A 19,750-nucleotide genomic window follows, 5' to 3' on the forward strand; every position below is an offset into this window, starting at 1 on the left:
AGACCAGCTGTAGGCCTTGTTGTGCACACCATCCATTGGACTGGAGAAAGCAGGAGTTGACTCACCTCCCACACAAGAGAGAAAATTTAAGGTCTCATAATATGCCATGTATTATTAATGCAGCATTAATTTTAAGTTGCAACATTATTTTAGTCTTATGTGCAATAAGAGACATCTGTTTCTCAAACTAATGTGACTGCGTGGATTTATACAGAGCAATGTGCATTTTTAGCAACACTTAGAAAATAATTACCCAGTAACTTCTTAAAAAATAGAATCACATTGAGATTTTTAAACAGAGCCTGCAGCTCTTATCATATTTTCCTTGGATATTATTCACTTGAAATCCCACAGACGACATTCTTCTTAAGCACAAGCATTTCCATGAGTCTCATTTAATAGCTGGATCTTTCACATATTTCTTTGGATGTATGATTGGTATCTGGCCATTAAAATGGAACAAAGGAAATGGTTTCTGCTCTAGGACATTGCAGCAAGATAGCATTCTCTCCCACATCTGTGGTTGTTATGTGCCATCAAGTCCGAAGTGACTTATAGCAACCTTCATAGGGTTTTCAAGGTAAATGAGACATTTAACAGGTGGTTTTACCAGTTCCACCCCCAGCGAGTTCCCACGGTAAGGCCAGGTCTCCTGAGTCCACTATATCACACTGGCTACTCTTCCCCCTCCCCCCCCCAAAAAATCTACCTAGCCCTCACCTCATATCTCACAGGTTTTCAGCAGGAGGGAATCATTTCTGGAAAAGAACAGTCCACCTGTTCAGACTCAGCCGCAGGCCACACAGTATTTTCAATTGTAGCAGAGCAAACATACATCAGAAAGCTGGTCCAACAGCACTATTTAAACAGAGTTTAAAGATAACCCAGAGTCAGAGCTTGAAGCATGTTAATGTTGCTGAGTGGGCATCCTTTATGATAGAAATTAGACTTCAAAAGAACCAATCACCAAACAAAGAAAGCCAATTTGCTTGGGTGGTACTCAGAAGCTTTCATTTGTTAAGGATTTTCCTCTTCTAGAGGCAAGCTATCTTTACTGTCTATTTCTGACCCGAGCTGTTTGTCAAGGATGGGATTTTTGAAATTAAAGGACTTCCATAATTCAGCAAGACAACCCCCCCCAGGCCAAATTATGGGTGTGAAAGCCCTCAAACATGTCTTCTTCATCTTCCATCAGTACAAAAAGTGACCCACTCAATTCTGCCTCCATACACTCTACACCTCCTACCACTCAGAGGGCTTTCACTCCCATAATGTGGCCTGCAGACTATTGCTAAATGAAGTGAGTGAAAGCCCTCTAATTCTGCAAATCCAATCCCTATTTGCCAGCACAGCTAAACAGCACAATGCTTCCAGGAAGATGCAACGTTGCTTTGTCACCTACGATTTTAGAACTAGCATGGTCCGCTCACAGATGCAAGCAGCACTTGGTATTTTATCAATCAATAAAGATGCATGTGAGAACCTTCCCTTCCTCTGAACTAAACTTCACTGCAGAATAGCTATGAGAAAAATGGGGCAAATGCCTTTTCCAGAGCTCTTTGAAGGATATCCACGCAAGATACTCCTGCAATAAATTTAAAAAAAAACCACAATAAGAGTAGGACAAAGACCTTTCTCTTCAGACAGGCTTTCCCTTAGTGACTAACAGGCTGTCTGGGAAAGGTTTTTTAATGGATTGTTGTGCCTAGCTGCTTTGAATCTGTTTTTGCAGTTGCTTCTGTGTACCATTTTCTAGCATGGCATTTGTTTGATTCTTTTAAATATTTGTCACTTGTATACTTACTGTTTTTAGCTTTTAAATATTGTCTTTTAATGATGTACGCCACTTTGGGTCCTTTTTTATGGAGAAAGGCAGGGTGAAAAAGATTTTAAATAAATAAATAAATAAGATTATATTGCTATGAAAGACATTTCAACACATAAGGAAACAACACTCTATCCTCTTTTCTTCCCTGTACAGGAAGAACACACTTTCTAAAGAGCTTTCAATTTTTAAAGAAGAAGCAAACAAAACACCTGCCAAAAGAGTCAATACTCATTAACACAAGAAATGTTTCACTGAAAATCCCATTTGCCCGCTTCCTCCGTAAAGGCCAGCAATAATACCAACTGAGGAGGACGTCAGATATCACAGAACACTTCGAATGAAATGACTGCAACCGCGTGAGTGGGTGGGAGACCCGGGAACCGCAAACCCTGCCCCCAACGCAGCCCTTCCAAGTTGCGGTCTAAAATGAAATTTAAACACCACATAGTCAAACCAAGTGACTAAAAGAAGAAGAAACCAGAATCAGAACCCCTGTGGCTTCTTGTTTTAATTTCGAGTTGTCCCTTCAACTTTATTCAGCGAAAATAAAAGGAACGAGGGGAAGAGTTTTAGGCTCTCTTTCTACCCTGTCCTCTTTCCAGCTCTGAAAGGTTGCTAAGGGAATGGCTCTGAGTAAGGTCAAGCAGGAGAAACCCTGCCGGGAGACTTAATGCAGCGAAAACAGAGAGGTGTGTATGGCAAGGGGGATAGATTAATGGTTCTTTCTACCCTTAACTGGAAATCATTAACACTGCCATTTCTCTGTACATATTTAATTTTTAATGCACAACAAGGGATGGACAGGAATCAAGAGGCTGCTGCATCAGGAAGGCTGCACGGGGTGGAATTCCACAACTGACAGGCTCAGGTGGCCACACTGTCTTGCCAAGGAAGCCAGAGAGAGGTTGCTGAAAAGGATGCTTCCCAAAGTATCCAAAGGCCACAAATCCAAATTTATCTTCTCAAGTACAGCACTCAGTAATACTGTTTCACATTCTAATTAAAGCCTACATTACTGGGCCCTACAGCTAGCTGGATAGCTCATTCAACCGCAGCACCTGGCTATGGAGCCAAGAGCTGAGAATTCACTCCCCCTGCTGTGCTTTCAAGAAAAAGAGCCTATAACCTTGGGCAAGCTGCATAGGTCTGAAGCACACCCCCCCACCACCACCAAAGGAGCGACTAGCAAACCATTTCCAAATTCTCTGTGCTGGATATATTATAATTGTACATGCAACAGTACCATCCCAGCCAAGAAGAGTCCTTCCCAATCACAGAAACCACCGACAAGCATGCAAGGTTGCAAACTAAACTCCGATAAATACTCTACACTTGGAAAGCCCTGGAAATGTCATTGTTAGTTGGAATCAGCATAACAGTATGTATGAGGTGTCAGATAATAACTGTGTGTCATTAAGTTGATTTTGAGTTAATAGTGACCCTTTCCAGGTATTAGGCACTACATAATCCACTTCCGGCAAAGTTTCCTCCTCTGTCTACACTTATTGCACCAAAGATGAGTAGACAAGAATGGAGGGATCTTGGGGATAGTCTCATATACTGTACTTAAAATCTCCTTCAAAATTCCCACATATTCTAATGACTGATTGGCTAGATTTTCAAGACATTGTCTTTACTACCCACTGATCTCTTACTTGACCCTCATGGGTAACATACACATCACAGAGAAATGACATCGAAACTGGTATCAACTGCCACACATTAGTTGCAGTGGGGCAAAATGTGGTGCCTATTTTAAAGAATGACAATTTATGTGTGGCCACCAGACTGTTATGTTGTATGCTCTAGTACTCAGACCTGCTACTGAGCCTTAGTGCATTTCCCCATTAATTCCCCGCAACAAGGACGTTGAGCTTTGGAGGAGATAATGGCAGCTGAATGTACCTAGTTTCTCAATGCACTAAGCAGCTGTGTATTTCATCTCTGCTTAATGGAGGTTCCATCACTGCTTTTAAAAGGAGGAGGGAGAGGTAAAGGGGGGGGGGAGAGAAAGAGAGAGTACTGATATGCTGATCTTTGCAGGAAATATAATTAGAGTGCTCAAGCACATAGTAGCATTGCTGGACCTTAAAATGAACACATGGGTAAGTGCTGTTTACTTGTTTTATTTAATGTATGTCTATTGTGCTTTTTCCTGTTGAAAACCACCCAGAGTAGTGCATTGCACTAATGGGGCACGATATAAGTCAAATAAATAAATAATATACCCACACATTTCTAGGTCTGTTGGTGTCAACATTACTTTTATTCCAGGTACACAATTCTGCAATCTGTTTTCAAAGGAGCACACAGTAGGATTTTGTAAAAACTGACACTCCCATCAAGCAACATTTTTTTAAAGAGCAACAGAACAATATTATGACCAAAGCTCTATATTTTATTTTTACTTCAGTGTTTATTTTTGTAAAAAAGAAATGAAAAATACTGTATATTAATTTAAGTTCTATTTGGATTTAAATCAGTTTTTAAAGTTGTTAAAATCTGTTTTCTTTTTTAAAAAACCTTTACATAATTATCTTTCAAATTTAACGTGTTTGTAGATAAAACATTCATTATGGGATAGAAATTATACACTCTAATTTATATTACTTGTTCAGATTTTTTTAAAATTGTAAATAGGGTCCAACAGTTCTTGGATGGGAGCCTCTGCTATTAAGTTGTGAATTGATTCAGCAACATGGTTATACATACTGGATTGGACACAGCCGTGCAACAGAAGTTATTGTCTTGACTTTATGCAAGAACTCTGAATGAGAGAAAGATAACAGACATCTAGCAGTGTGCATTTGGTAGCACAAATTGTTGCTCACTCTTTACACAAGACTCACTTGAACTAAGTTAATAATGAGTAAAGACTTCTGTCAGTTCCTGCAGAACTGCAAAAAATTAATAATGCTGTACCAGAATAATTTTTGGCACTCCTGCTTTCCTGGCTCAAAGCCAATCTGACAGGAGAAAAAGTACAGTTTCCGCTACTTTTCACTATGTAGCTGCACTGTAGAAATCCTCTCAAAAAAACCCATGTCCTTATTTTCCCTTAGTTAATAGGGCAGTTCTCACGCTGCTCTTCTGAGAGAGCATTAGTAACTTAGGCTACTGTAGTGAGGGGCACCCACAAAACTCCGACAGGGGTCAAAAGAGATGAAATGAGGAGAAATCAGAAATATATTACTTTTCTTTGGCCAAAACTGAAGGAGGTTTATACTCAGGGGAAAAAAATGCTTGTTAAGTATTGGGGTGGGCCTCACATCTTGTTCTGTTGGCAGCACCTCAATCCTCAGGAAACATCACTCAAACACTAAAGAAGTCTCCCAAGCACCAGCAGCAGCTCTTTAGGGACCATAAGCAGGCTACAGTCAGAAGCAAAGAATGAGAAATCTTCCATATATATATATATAATGCACTACATTGTGTGTGTGGCCTTTTTCATCTGGCTCACTGGAGTTTTACGGAAGTCACACATTTGTACATACAAATGTACACACACACACACACACACACACACCACCACCACCACCACCACCACCACCAACAACAACAACAACAACAACAACAACAACAACAACAACAACAACAACAACTGCACCTTTATCATCCAAAACTATGTCATGTTACTTTCTAACCCACTAGTCTTTGGTGTGATGCTAATATGTTTTGAAATAAGAGGCAGAAGAGACCCTTGACTGCAAACACACACATACCAACACAGAGTATGTCCCACCATATTTGATAAAGCTTAATTCTGAGCAGACATGCATAAGGTTATGCTCTGTCCTCCTACAGTCTTCCCAACATACTACCCCTAAAAGAAGAGATCACCTGCCCAGAAGCATAAAAGCACGTTCAGAACTTTGCAGTGTTGCAGATGTCTTCACTGTGGTAGCCTTTAACAAGTCTGAGTCTGGTCTCAGAAGGCACCAGGAGGTACAAGCATTATGCCACTCAGCCCACTGAGCACCAGCTTTCAGTGACAGCAGACTGATTAGTAAAACATGTAGCAACACAACCAGTTCTTCAGAAGTATAGGAAGGATCCCCTACCTTCCCCTCTTTCTGTCAGGTATTTAGAAAGCACTGAAAGAACAAATTAAAACTACACGTGCAACCATATGTTCTTTCCAGAGAGCTGGGCCTGGTTTCAGCAAGTTCCTGTAAATATACTATATCCCAGTGAGTCAGCTTGAAATTAGCAGTCAAGAAAGCAGCCAAGGATGCCAGATAAAAGGAATGATAAAGTGAACATGGCTGTAATCCTTGCACAGTCACCAAGAAATAAGACCAGCGAATGTAGAAGGACTTACTTCAAAGTAAAATGGCAGAGGATTGTGCTGTAAGAAAATAAGTGAAACTCAAAGGCAGAAAAAATGGAATAAACAGTTAGCACTCTGAAATGGAAGGGTGTATTCTCTACATCTTTACTGATTCTTTTAGTTTGACTAGAGGATATTAGTCAAGCAATAGTTTATCCAAGCCAAGAGAATAAAATCAGTTGAAAACAGTAAGAGCATCAAGATCCATGAAATTCTGAGTTAAAACATCATCTTCTTTATTCTTCACTGCTCATGCTATGAGCCAACTATACTTGAATTGGCCTAAAGGGAATCTTAGGATTCCTTGGGAAATGATTTATGGTCTTGGGTCCTCAATAAGCAAATGTGTAAAGATGGACAAGCTTTCCAGAAAGACAACTTGTTCTTTACTATCAATAACATCCCCTTGATCATGCAGCCACAGCAGTGGGATAGAAGATTATGTCTCTGCACACAGAATCAAAGGACTACTCATGAACCAAGTGTGCTTATTCTGGAATCTATGAGAGAATCCTCTGCGACTGGTATAGTACCACAGCAAGAACGCTAGTAAAGGACCTAATCTTCAAAAGCAGAACACATGAAACTACATACTATAGTCCTGAAAAAGAAGATTCCTTGCAAGATGTTGAAAAACATCAGGATATGATCACCTGGTTGCCTAAAAACATAATGTTGGCACAGAGGAACCCCAAATATTTTCATAGTCCTGATTCCACACATCAGCATGATTTGCCAATGCATGCACATCACTCAAATGATACATCCCTGATGACTTGCAGATGGAGGAATTCATTCCTCTGAAAAGCATTGTCAGTCATCGTGACATGCCATGAAACATCTCTCTAATGTTTTGATCCATGAAGAAGCACTCTGTTATGTACATCATCACTTGTATATTACACTCATGAGTGATAAATATAAATGTCTGAAGTGGTCCAGTTACTAGAATCTGATCACATTGGCATACAGCTTGCATTTTGGATTGCTTGTGGTTTAGTCTGGTGCAAGCTATTTCCCAGCAATCAAACAACATACACGGAATAGCACTCCAGCCAAACCCTGACCCATGTCCAATCTGGATCTTTTTGGTCCATTTCTAGGACTACTGCTTTCTGTAATTAGACTGGAATGATTTCCTGATGGATGGAAGGCTCACTTGATGTGAGTTTACTGCCAGCAACCCAACTCTTTCTGGTGTAATGAGAATGCACCTTTCTTGCCATACCCTCGGGTTACTGAGTCCCTTAAAATAAAAATGATGTTTAGAGTTGTCATGCCTCTTCAGGCACTCAGGGAGAATGCACCGATCTTGGCACATAAGCTACGATGTTTCTTTTTTAAACAGAAACCTTTCATATATCCTCAGATTTCCCAGTCACAGGGGAAAAATTCTTAGTACCGTACATTCAACGTATGTGCTTCAAACTTCGTTTCAAAACATTGTGTGTAAACCTTACAGTCAAGAGGTTCTCTCTCATTTGATCTTGAAAATTGTCATGCATGTAAGCAGGAAGAAAAAATCACAGGCAACATTTATAATGCAATCCTGTAAACATCTACTCATAATTATGTCCCATTCAGTTCAGTGGAGTGCATTTCTGCATGTGCAACTATAGATTTGCAGCCTTCTGCCAATTATTTCATTAACATAATGCTTTGTTCACACTTACTTGATGTTCACTTTATAAAGCTGTAACCACAGATGAAAGTGTCCTACAGATTTTGTTACCTTCTCAGCACAGATGGCAAGTTCTCCTCAAAGGTCCAACTGGTTTCAGTGTCTGTTTAGTTCTTCTCCTCCGCCTTCTTTCTATACATATCCCCAATCTTTGAGGAAAAAATACTCAAAATGTATATTTTCCAAAATGAAACAGTCAACAGGTTGGAGGAAAAAGTTGTAGAGGTGGGGACCTTCTTGATATGTAGGGAATTGTCTCCTACATGCCCACCTCTTGCCTGAGAATTCCAGCAATGATGCCTCCTTTTACATCCCTTTGATGGGTTCCAAAAATCATCATAAAAATTCCAAGATCTTAAGAAGAACAGAAGCTGCTCTGTGTACTCTTTCCAACCCACCCTTATTTTGCCTCCTTCTTCTCTAACCTTATGCAACATATATGCTTAGATACTGTATAAGATTTGGCTACAATTTTAACTACTGGTATGGACTGGGGAACAGCAAGTGAAAAACAGTGTCCCTTTTTTGTTTAAGAGATTATTCCCTTTTGCAGACTAAACTGAAAATGATGTATATCAAAAATACAATATCTCTTCTGGTATTGAAAGCAGAAACAATTTGGAGAACATTTTCTATGTTACGACTTCAAACGACAGGAACGCTCCCATGAAGCACTCCAATGTTCTAAGACCATAAAACTTTAACAGTCTATTTTTGTGAAAACCAAATACCATGTACAAAACTCTTTCCTATATCACAAATCTTTGATATAGGCATAGCTGGATATAGAACTTTTCTAACAGAAGATACCATAACACATTGACTACACGAGTTCACCCACCCCATTCTCACAATTCTGAGACATTCATATTCCTCAAAGATAAGTGTGAAGCAGACCAACAACCATGCACAATCTCTCATACAATGCTTCAGGACTTGTTTAAAAAAAAAATAGGGCAGGATGTTCTCATTTCGTCCCACTGTGCCAGCAACTCATTGTATCTATTCACCTCCATTTTGCTTTCTATAGTGCTTAGCACACAGAGAACTCTGTTTTAAATGCCAAACAAGAAGTATTCTGATTCAGATTTCTGTAATTGCATCACAACTCTAGATCCTCACTCATGTGGATGGGGGTCCCAATTTGTCCCCTTCTGTGGTGCTGGAGCAAAGGAGAGGAGGCAAGCCATAATAGTTCTCACTGATAGGGACCATGGAGATTGTTGGGAGCATCTAAGACCCTCTGCCCACTCAGAGGTTGCATTGCCTTGGAGGGGCCACGAGTGAAGCTAAAGGGTCCCACAGCCAACTCTTAAGCCAGTGTGTGTGCGTCACAGCTTTGTCTCAACCCCTCCAGAGATGTTGAATGGCACAACTGTAGGGCCACAGCAGGGATCAGGGGCTGTGAATCTGGACACATCCTCAGTTGCCAAGAGGGAATCATCCTATGATACTAGTCAGGATGCATCCCATATTCTGCCACTCCAGTGTACACCCACCCAAACAGAACAATCGGGAGGAAGTGGTACCCCACTGGTGTTCAGATTGTCCTGTGACTGGAGCCTTGTCCTTTGTTATGGCCAAGCTGTAGCCAATAAAGTTGTGGGCACTGCCATTCCCACAAAATCAGGGCCTCTTATTTCTTTGTGACCTCTTTTTCTCTGTGGATCACTGGTGCTAGGGGGCCAGCCTAGAATAGCAGGCTACGTGGCACTGTTTAAAGCTGTATACACTGATGCACTTTCATTATAGTCCTCAGTGGTGGCGACACTAGTTTGTTCTTGGTACAAGACTTTTTTTTAAAGTTTCCATTTTGAAAGGCAGGGTTCAAAATTAAAGGCTCGCTCAAAGATTTCCCATGTTCTTACCAACCATATACAACTGAAAAAAGATAAGAGCAACCCACGGATACTGGAACAATTATCTCATGAAGATTCGAAGAGAAGACAAACAGCCCAAACCTGTATTAGTCATCTGTTCAGAAGGCAACCCAGGTTCCAGTGGGACTCATTAGAAAATAATTACACATCACAGCCTAGCAGTGCATTCTTATGCATGGAGTGAGAGGCTACAGTTAACTAATACAGCTCATATTCCGTTTCAACCATCAGGACCTCCAGGGTAGGGCTAGAAATGAATCCTACCTGAAACACTGGACAGCCACTACCAGTCAGAGTCAATAAACTGAACCACGTTGATGGATCAGCTGATCCAGTATAAGGCAGCTTCCAAAGTCAGTCTCAGTATGGTCAGCAAGGCTTTTTCCAAGATCGATGTATAGCCACTTATATAGGATTACAACCAATTTGAGTCCACATCCAATTGCTGTACTCCAATGTAAGACTACTGTTTTTAAACAATCCCTTCCAGGGAAACCTCAGGTACTTCCTAAGTGTTTATGTGTCACTCTAATATTTTTCCCTTGCCTTTGAAAGGTTCAAGCAGTATATGTATAGCATTTTTTGTCTGAGAAACTTCCTTTTATCTGGAAAATTCTCATTTGCTTTTCAAGATGGGTTGATAAACAAATGTACACAAACATACATAAAGTCTTTGGGAAAACAGTACGGCAATGTTTGGACAAATGCAACAGGCCCTTAACTATTTGAAGGCAGGGCCATTTCCTCAGATGGATGAGGTGGAAATGAATATGTTGAATCATATGTGCACTCACACAGAAGTTGTGGGGCTCAGGAAGGTTATATTTCAAAGCGAAAGCTGGTGATGGACACTGAGGCACACTGAAAGCAGATATACCACATATATGAGTTAAATCAATTGGACTTAATGACTGGTGTCCTCTGTGCTCCCATGCTTACCTGAAAAGATAAACATGGGCTCCAATGTCCAACCCCAAAGACCAGCAAGCTCATGAATGTAAATAGTCCACACATACACACACACACTAGCCACACAAATCAATCCAGTTTCATCTTTCACAGCTTGTAGGTTTGCTCCAAAACATTGTTATTTTGCAAACATTATCCACGGGAGACAGAAGCTAGCATTTCCCCCCATTGTTGGATGGTCATGCTGAACTAACAAGTACAACAGAGACTGATAGCTCTGTGATCTCATAGCTGCCTTGGGTGACATAGGCAAGATCTGAGCCAGCTGCTAAAAAGCCTTTTATTTTTAATCAAAGCGTCATATTATGTTACCCTAAAGAAGCATACTTGGGGATGGTAAACTGGCTATAGAGCAATGGTTCCCATTCTCGGAACTCCTGGTCATGGTCTTAGACTGCAATTCCAAGAAACCCTGACAATACACTTCTTTTCCTCCTGTTTTAAACTCAGATAGGAATATTGCACACACATACAAACACAGTTTGTGTCCAACTGGGTCAGGAGGTATAGAAATTACTCATCTATCCCCACATGACTTCCCCATGCAGGGAAGGTGAAGACCATTTTATTATCTTAGGCACATTAAGAATAGTTTTTACTGTGGCTTAGCATTCCACACTCTACAAGGATGCTACTCATTCTACTCTGGGTTTCATATTTTCATTCTCTGCTGCTGATTTTATCTTTGTTTTCCCACATTGCTGCCTTCAGTATCTACTCCGTTTCATGGACTGTACAGTGCCCAAAGAACTCTGGTCACTGGGCACCCTAAAAGTGCAATAAACAAACAAACAAATAAAGTTACATGTACATAACTGAAGTGTCAGCCATGATGAGGCAGCATCTGTCCTACTTGGGTAACTCATGAATTGGGCGTTAACTCCAACTGAAGAAGGCAGCTGTTAGCACAATAACCCATAAAATATTTCTGCAATTACACTGGTATCTACAAGGCCAAGCTGTCATGCACCACTTAGAAAGCACTGAATGTCCAGCAGGATGGGGGAGTGCAACTCAGAGTTTTATTAAAATAGTTGTAGCCCTATCTTCTCTAGGCAGTCAGCTAAATCACTTCATCCCTCTTTCCTTTTTGACAGCTCTTAGCAAAGTTGCAAGGAGGGGGAATGAGTATGGCCGGGTGGCAAGAGATAATGAACGGTAAGAACAAGAGAGTAGAATATGGCCCCAAAATATACTATAGAGTAGTAAGTAAGTAAGTAAGTAAGTAAGTAAGTAAGTAAGTAAGTAAGTAAGTAAGTAAGTAAGTAAGTAAGTAAGTAAGTAAGTAAGTAAGTAAGTAAGTAAATAAATAAATAAATAAATAAATAAATAAATAAATAAATAAATAAATAAATAAATAAAGATGTGAACTTGAGATAAAGGCCTGCTCTCTTCTTAGCTCACCCACTGGGTGAACAGATTATCCCTTTGTAACCTCCAGTCTTGCCCGGGAAAGAAAAGGAGGCTGACTCCATGAAAACATATTAAATTACCCAAATGAAGCAAGTCAGTGGCGGAACTGCAATATTTATTCACCATTCTATCTGCCTTCCAACCTATACAGTTCTGCTCAGGGAAAAGATTGTAATTTTAGAAGTCTGCTACCCATGAGCGGGCAGTTTAAAACAACATTTATTAGGGCTTTGCAGAAAATTTTGCAATGCCTAATGAGCTGTAGGAAAACAGATTAAAATGTGGCCTGAATCTTTTTTACTGGGCTTTCCAGGCTATGCCTTGTCTATTATCTTGGCAATAGTTCTTCTCTTAGATATTAAACTGTAGTCCTATAATTAAGTATTTTATATTACGTACGTATTAACACAGGAAAAAAGAAAACAGGAATCTGTGTGTTCTAAATGTGTCAAAATAACACTGAAACATTATTCTAAATCCAGATGAAAGCATTGGGGGGGGGGGCAAATCTACTGTAAGAGGAGATATTATTTCAGCTAGCCAGCTGCCATTACTTTGATAAAGAATCAACTCTACCATAGGCCATCAAGCCTTTTTAGGTGTACAGAGGTCTGACAGTGGACCAGAATTTTTCCCAAATTCATCTCTGCTATTTTTAGCTACCTTTCCTCAGGTGCAGGAACATAATGGAAGCTACAGCACGCGCGTACACCCAAGACACTCTTCCATCTGCATTCCTTACAGTCTTGAATTAATACATTCACAGTGTGGTGTGCACATGTTTACTCAGAAGGAAGATGACTTACTATGCTAAGCAACAGCATTTTAATGGCAATGAGTGCCCATAAACACAGAGGCTGAAGTTCTGTTGCTTAGTCTGTAGAAATTAGCTGAGTCAGTGCCATACATTCCATTGATTCAAATGGGCCTACTCTAGTGTGATCTTTAATGCTAAAGAATAGGATTTCAGCCAATGTCTGCCTTACTTCCAAGTAAACCTACACCATACTGTGTTGCAAGACCATACCATACAGTTGCAAGACCTTACCATACAGTTTCCCAAGGTCTTTTCAAGTGGCTATAGCCGAGAACAGTGATTACCCTTTAAACAAAATTAAGTCCCCCACTGCTTAGGATTGCATGTGAAATGGTAGGCTACCTCTTTTACAGCTGTGTCTAGATTTTCAAACAGCATAAAGCATGAGTGAACTAAAAGTTTAAACATAAGAAGCTCTAATTAATGCTGTTTTAATAGAGGTAAATGTGGGGGGGAAGTGCAAAACCACATCATTTTTATAAAAGGGACACTTCTGTGCAGTTGAACTGATTCAGCAAGAATCCAGATTTCAAGTACGTTTCAACACAAGGAAAAAAATTCTCTTTCCAACGCATGGCAAGAAATAGCCTTGTTGATGAATCACTCTAAGGAGGAAATAACAGTATTATGGCCGAGACTTATGAAAGTCTTTCTTTCTCTGGAATAAGTGCTGCACAGATACCTCGCGACAAGCAAGGCCTGTGATAATCAATCTTGATTTCTTCATCAACCGTCCCCCATAATATCTCTTAGAAGTCTTTCATTTGAAGAAGCAAGCCAATTAATTCACTGTTTCTGTCACAAAAAAACTAATTCAAAGTCATTTATCTACACAGCTTTCTGTCAAATCACATAAACTTGAGTGCAGCGAGGCAATCTAGCCCATTTTTAAGCCTACAGGGTGTGTACAAAATTATGGAGTCCCTTTGTGTGAATATTATTTACTATTACTATTCTGATGAAGATTCACATTTTAACAGTTTGATCATCTCCTAGAGTTACCTGCACCTGTTCTTGTGCCTTTTAACAGCACTTGGTCTTCAGAAACTGTCAGGTGAAGGTTTTCATATCATGGAGACAAGTATTATCTTCTATTCTCTGGATCACAAAGCTGTTACAGGAACAAGAGCAGGCAGAAGAGCTGACAAGTCTACTGTGATTATACAAGCTTCTTCATCCTCCTTTCAGTATCACCGTTAGGTTACTGTGTGTTGTTGCTTCATTTGCAGCTTCAACAGAATGATGCCTTCATCAGTTTCTATGTTCCAATCTAACACCTTTTTAATCTCATGTCACGATCGAGAAAAATCTAAAAGTCATGTGTTTGTCCCCCTTTCTATATACATACATGTATAGTATGAGCGCGCTATGTCATACATACAACCATCTTTGCAAAACTACGTTCTTTCCTTTTATCAATCTCTGTCAATAATTGATTATTCTTACTTGAATCTCCTAATCATATGAAATACATCATATATGTTCCAACAAGCTTTTAAAAATATATATCTTGATGGGCAGAACACAGATTCATGGATGAAAAGCTCTTCTCTGTGTTTACCCAATTAATATTTTCCTTTGGGTCTCCTTTCCCCTGGCCAGCACAAAGACAGATTGACAGGTGCCACCAAGCAGGATAGCGACCAGGGGAAACATTCAGGTCACGAAGTTAAAATTGGCAGTTTCCATCTCCCCCTCCCTGCCTGCTGCCAACATAGAGATGTTGTTTTTTTTTTAAAGAATATTTTCCACCAGCAACAACTCAGGCTATCAATACGCTCATGACACATCCAGGCAAGCCTCCATTCTCTCTTCCCTCCTGTAAAAAACAGATTCTCCGCAAGTAAAGCCCAGTAAAACGGGAAAGCAGAGAGACATCGCAAAAAGAGGGAGAGTAGAAGCAACATCTTTCTCATGCCACCTGTCAGATGCAAACAGTGGGTAGTGGAAAACAATTAGGAGCCCACTAACAGGGCAGAGAACCTTGCAGCAATTTGAGGGTTAATTAATGCTGGATTACACCTTCAAAGGCAAGAAATTACACCACCCACCCAGCTCCCATCGCTCCAAATATCGCTTCTCTCTGTACAACATTCAGCACTTCTTTAACTGGCTCTACACAGTTTCTCATCTTCAAAAGCTATCAAGAAGCCACCAATCCCTGGGAACACCAAAATGCATCATCTTCAGCGGGCAAGACTATTGCACATTGGCTCTGAAGAAAATCTCATGTGGGGTGGGGGAAGGATCAGGACTGGAGGGCAACTCCATATGCTGAACGACCTGGAAAACTCCACCAGGCCTGGAGCAGAAAAATAAAAATAAGTCCACTTGTTGCCCTCTGTGGGCAGCTCAGCTACCATCTGATTATTCAAAGGTTATTTCTTTTGAATCCAAAGTGGGAGCGTTACTTTGCTGAAACATTTTCTCCCCACTGATTTGTGCATTTCCCCCTTTTGTTTTGTGCCTCTCTTTTCCATCCCCAAGCAGACTGCAAATGCAAACGGGCTTGAGACGGGCTGGGGTATGGATCCGGAGGAAACACACCGAAGGTTCGGGCTATAAGGCTTTTGCAAGGGCGGCAAAACTGCTACACAGCCTCGTAAAAGGTCTTTAGGCATCTGGGTCTCGCCTGTCTGCCACATCCGTTTAAAAAGCCTCTGTTCCTCGACGGCTTCCCGACACCCGGCCGTCAGAAAAGCAAAGCCACCCCAACCCCAAAACCCTCCCCACCTTCGAAAGCACCGCTTCCACTCGCCCGCCGTCTCTGGCGCGCCGCCTCGCTTTCCTTGGGAAACAGCGCCCACCTTTGGCCGAACAAGGGAACCCGTCAGCCCGGCCGAGCCGCGCGCTCGAGCCGCAGAAAAGGAGGGAAAAAAAGAGGGGGGGGGAAGGCGGAGGGAGGGCAGGAAAAAAGAGGGAAAAGCCGGGCCGACCTGACGCTGCGCGCGGTGTCAGGGCCTGCAAAAGGCAGCTGCCTCGCCGCCTCGCTTCCTTCCTACGGCCGCCGAGAAGCCTCGCCGGGGGTGGGGGGGTCTGGGGGCCGGAGGAGAGTTGGCGTTTGCTGGTAAAAAGACCTCGAGCCGCTTGCTCGTCCTGGGAAAGCCAAGACCCAACCAAGTCACCAGGCAAGGCACTGCCGGGGAAAGCGGCGGAGATCCCGCCAAAAACGTCTCGCCTTTCTCTTCCCCCCCCCCCGCCCAGCTCCTGTTTTCTTGGGTCACACTCGCAGGACAACCACTAGCCCGGGGTGCACCGTTTCACCCGATCTCGGCTTTTCAGAGGCCAACCACGAAGGGCCCAGGAGGATCCCCCGAGCCGAAGCCGGCCCCACCTCGCCTTCCCCAGCCCGCGGCTCAGCCCTTCTCTGCTGGCTGGCCGGGCCCGACGGGCGTGCTACTGGCGAGGAGGAGCGCTTACCTTCCTGGACCGCGTGGAAAGGGTTGTTGGCTTCTATGAGTTTGATGGTGTAAGTGATCTTCTCGCTCTGCAGAATGTCATCGTTGAGGCTCAGGTCCGCCACCGCCTGCTTGAAGATCTCGTCGTCCTTGGCCGCGTTGCCTTCGAAGATGGCACCTGTTGGAGGGAGGAAAGGAGGAATCGACCACCATCATCTTTGCCGAAGGGCAAAGCGAAGAAGATCTCGCAGGGGCAGCGAGGAATGCTGGGGGGGGGATGTTTCTTTCTGCTTCCCGCCCTTAAACTTTCCTCGCCCTTAAGACTCCCCTAACTTCTCCTTAAGGGACGGATAGTTGACCGCTTGTCATGTCGCATTCACACGTTCTACACATGCACGGACACTCGGACCTGAATTAGTTCTGACACCTTCCCTCTTTTGCCTCAGCTACTGACACGCTCCCACCCACACGCTCACCCCCAAAGAGGGTGAAAACAAGGAAGTCCTTAAGCCGGTTCTGTCAGGTTCTTGCTGGTAATTTGCAGAGTTCTGATGAAGGAAAAACACACAGGCGCTCTTCTTCTTCAAGACACGTGTATTTACAGAAATGTACAAATATACAGGCATGGGCCTTCCTTTCAGTGAGGCCACTGGTCCATATTGCCTACTGACTGGCCCCGGTTCTTCAGAATTTCAGACAGAATCCACTCCTAACCCTATCTGATGATACTGTATAGGGCTTGAGCCGGGAAGTCTCTACATGTAAAGCTCATGCTCAGCTCCTGCCCACGGCTAATAATAATTATGGCTTAATTGTAGAGCCAGAATCGTGTCAGGGTTGTGCTAGTCTAGGACTCAAAAACCCCTTCATTCAAATCCACCCTCTGAGAACTTCACTAGCTGACCTCAAGGCCAGGCACTTTAAGCCTGAGGAGGGAGGGAACACACTCCACTTGACCTACCCTGCAGGGCTGTTGTAACGATCAAGTCAGAAGGACGAGAGCCAGGTGCCTAGCATAAGGTGGGATATAGATATAACACACAAATAAGTGATAAACTGTTACAAACTTTTACTGTAAGAAATCCTAAGTAAAGTATCCTTGAGCCCTGAGGTACCCTGAGTAGTCTTGCTTCCCTCTGTTTTTAAGGGATGGTGGGGGGAGAGAAAGCATTTACTGGGCCTCACCGAAGAAAGCCTAAATAACACCATGACTGTGCATGAGAACTTCCCACCTGCTTAACTGGTGGCCTGAATGAACCAACCAGCAGGCTAAAGGCTCCGAGGTCGACTCTTTCCACGTTGCTGTGTTCAAAGGCCCTTCTATCCCAGGGAGGGGTCATCCCTCCCCAGACACTTGCCCTGGTGACAATCCTGCATGATGACCAATGACTCTTGGGCTGAAAGAGGAACATAGGAGCCTGCCATGAATTGGTCGCAATATTTTGGAGCAGGACGGAGAGGTGGGGTGTAAACTTTGGAATTCCACCCAGTCCTTGAGATTCTATTTCCGCGAGTTGTAAAAAAAAAGAAATCTCTTTTTTTATAAAAGGGGGAAATGAAATGTTTCCAGAAGTTTCATTGTTGGCAAAAGAGACACACACACCCCAGACATATGCACACACACATACTAGGTCCAACCGGGCACCTCCCCCCCCTTCTCATGGTGGGCTGTTGCTTCCCTCCTGCGCATCAGCACGCACTAATGGAGAGCTGAGCTTTTGTTCAGTAACCTGAAAGCTTCTAATTTCAGTGCCTTGTTTATGCAGCTAGCATGAAAACATCTGGCGATAAGCCTTACATAATATACCCGTTTTGTGTTGAGCGTGGAGGGGGTGGGGGTGAGGTAGGCTGCCTTTCTTTTTACTCTTTCTTGTGTGTTTGTAGGACTTTTCGCTTTTCGGGGGGGGGGAACAGGTGTCATCATCCCATCTCACCGGCTTCCTCTACATTTATTACTATTCACGTCTCGCCAATACTGTACGTTTAAAGGCCATCCAGATGCTGAATTCGTGAACAAAATTCTAAATCTAAGTTGACAGCCTCTCTCTCTCTCTCTTTCTTTCTCTCTTGTCTTTTTTCTCCCCACGCCAACCGAGCGAAGGGAGCCATGCTTTCCAGCGGCACCTCAGAACATGGAGGTTACGCATCATGGTGGCAGGTGGAGATCCACCCGGCACGACGCCCTTTATCTCGAGGGTCCCTGGCACCGGCGGCCCTTGATCCGAGAAGGCATGGGGGGAGCGCCTTTGGTCCAAGGGAAAGGTTTAGGCGGCGGGGGAGGACTGGATGGTTTCATTTCCAGCAGACTCCCGCACGCCCCACCGCCTTTTCCGCTAAGCCGGCCTGTCTCAAATCCGAAATCTGGAGTTCATTCACAGTTCGCAGGGGAGCGGAAGGAAAGTTTTATCCCACGCTTCGCCCCCCGTCCCTTCCTCGGTGATTAATTTCTGGGGTACCTCGTGGAGGGATCCCTGAACTGACCAAGCCCAGCTCTCTGAGACCGATCCTTCCCTCCATATCGTTTTGTGTGTGTGTGTGTGTGTGTGTGTGTGTGTGTGTGTGTGTGTGTGTGTGTGTGTGTGTGTGTGTGTGTGTGTGTGTGTGTGTGTGTGTGTGTGTGTTTTTAAGAGATCTGCAATGCTGTTTGGCCTCCTGCTGACTTAAGGGTGATGTTGGTGGAAGATTTAGGAGTTTTTGACACTCCCAACCCCCAGCGCCACCCCACAGTCCAGTCCGGCCATGTGCCTTCTCCCCTCCCCTCCCTGCTGCTCCCTTCTCTCCTCTCCTCTCTTCCACGCGGGGAGGGAGGGAGGGAGCGGGCGGGCGAGAGGGAGACACCTTGCCTCTTCCCTTCAACTTGAGAGCGCTCGTCTGTCAACCCGGTCGCCCGCGGCCAGGCCGGGCAGCGAAGGCCGCGGGGCTGGATTTCCCCCTCCAGCGTCTCTCGGTCCCACCTCTTTGCTGCTTGGCCTCCCCGCATTTCCTCTCGCGAGGGGGCTTCAGTCTCGCCCTTGCCCGACACTCCTGGGCATCCGAGCTCCCTGCTTGCCACTCTCTGGATGTTTCGCTGAAGTATTTTTTTTATCTTGAGTGACACAGGGACAAGAGCGAGCTTGCTTCCCGCACAACACCTTTCTCCTGCCTGCCTGCCGATCGCCTTGTTCCCCTTTGGGAAAAGCTGCCCCAGAGACCGGCCTTTTGCTGGATTTCAATGATGTCTTTTTGCAAAAGGTGGCCAGACTTCTTTCTCCCTTGCGTCAGCCGCATCTCTCAAGTTTCCCCTCTACAGAAGCCACCGGGGCCCCGGGCATTTCCCCTGGCACTTTTCGGGCTTCCCCTTCTGCCAGCCCAGCCTTCTCCTAGTTTGAGGCTCGCTCCCAACCCTCGCAAAAAGTCCACCGCCGCTAAGCCTTGCTCAGCCCAGTGACAGATCA

The 19,750-nt window shown here is 43.5% G+C and overlaps 1 protein-coding gene across 15 annotated transcripts in view; it reads right to left on the reverse strand.

Moving 5' to 3' along the window:
* The window catches only part of GRID1 (glutamate ionotropic receptor delta type subunit 1), a 911,822-nt gene that overhangs the window by 890,804 nt on the left and 1,268 nt on the right, over positions 1 to 19,750 (reverse strand). For all 15 annotated transcript variants that reach the window (XM_072995117.2, XM_072995121.2, XM_078390967.1 and 12 more), the window contains exon 2: positions 16,339 to 16,494. In XM_072995117.2, coding sequence (XP_072851218.1) covers positions 16,339 to 16,494 — 156 coding nt within the window. The remainder of the gene's footprint in view (positions 1 to 16,338; positions 16,495 to 19,750) is intronic.

The sequence above is a fragment of the Pogona vitticeps genome, chromosome 3 (assembly GCF_051106095.1).
Source record: "Pogona vitticeps strain Pit_001003342236 chromosome 3, PviZW2.1, whole genome shotgun sequence".
Lineage (NCBI taxonomy): Eukaryota > Metazoa > Chordata > Lepidosauria > Squamata > Agamidae > Pogona > Pogona vitticeps.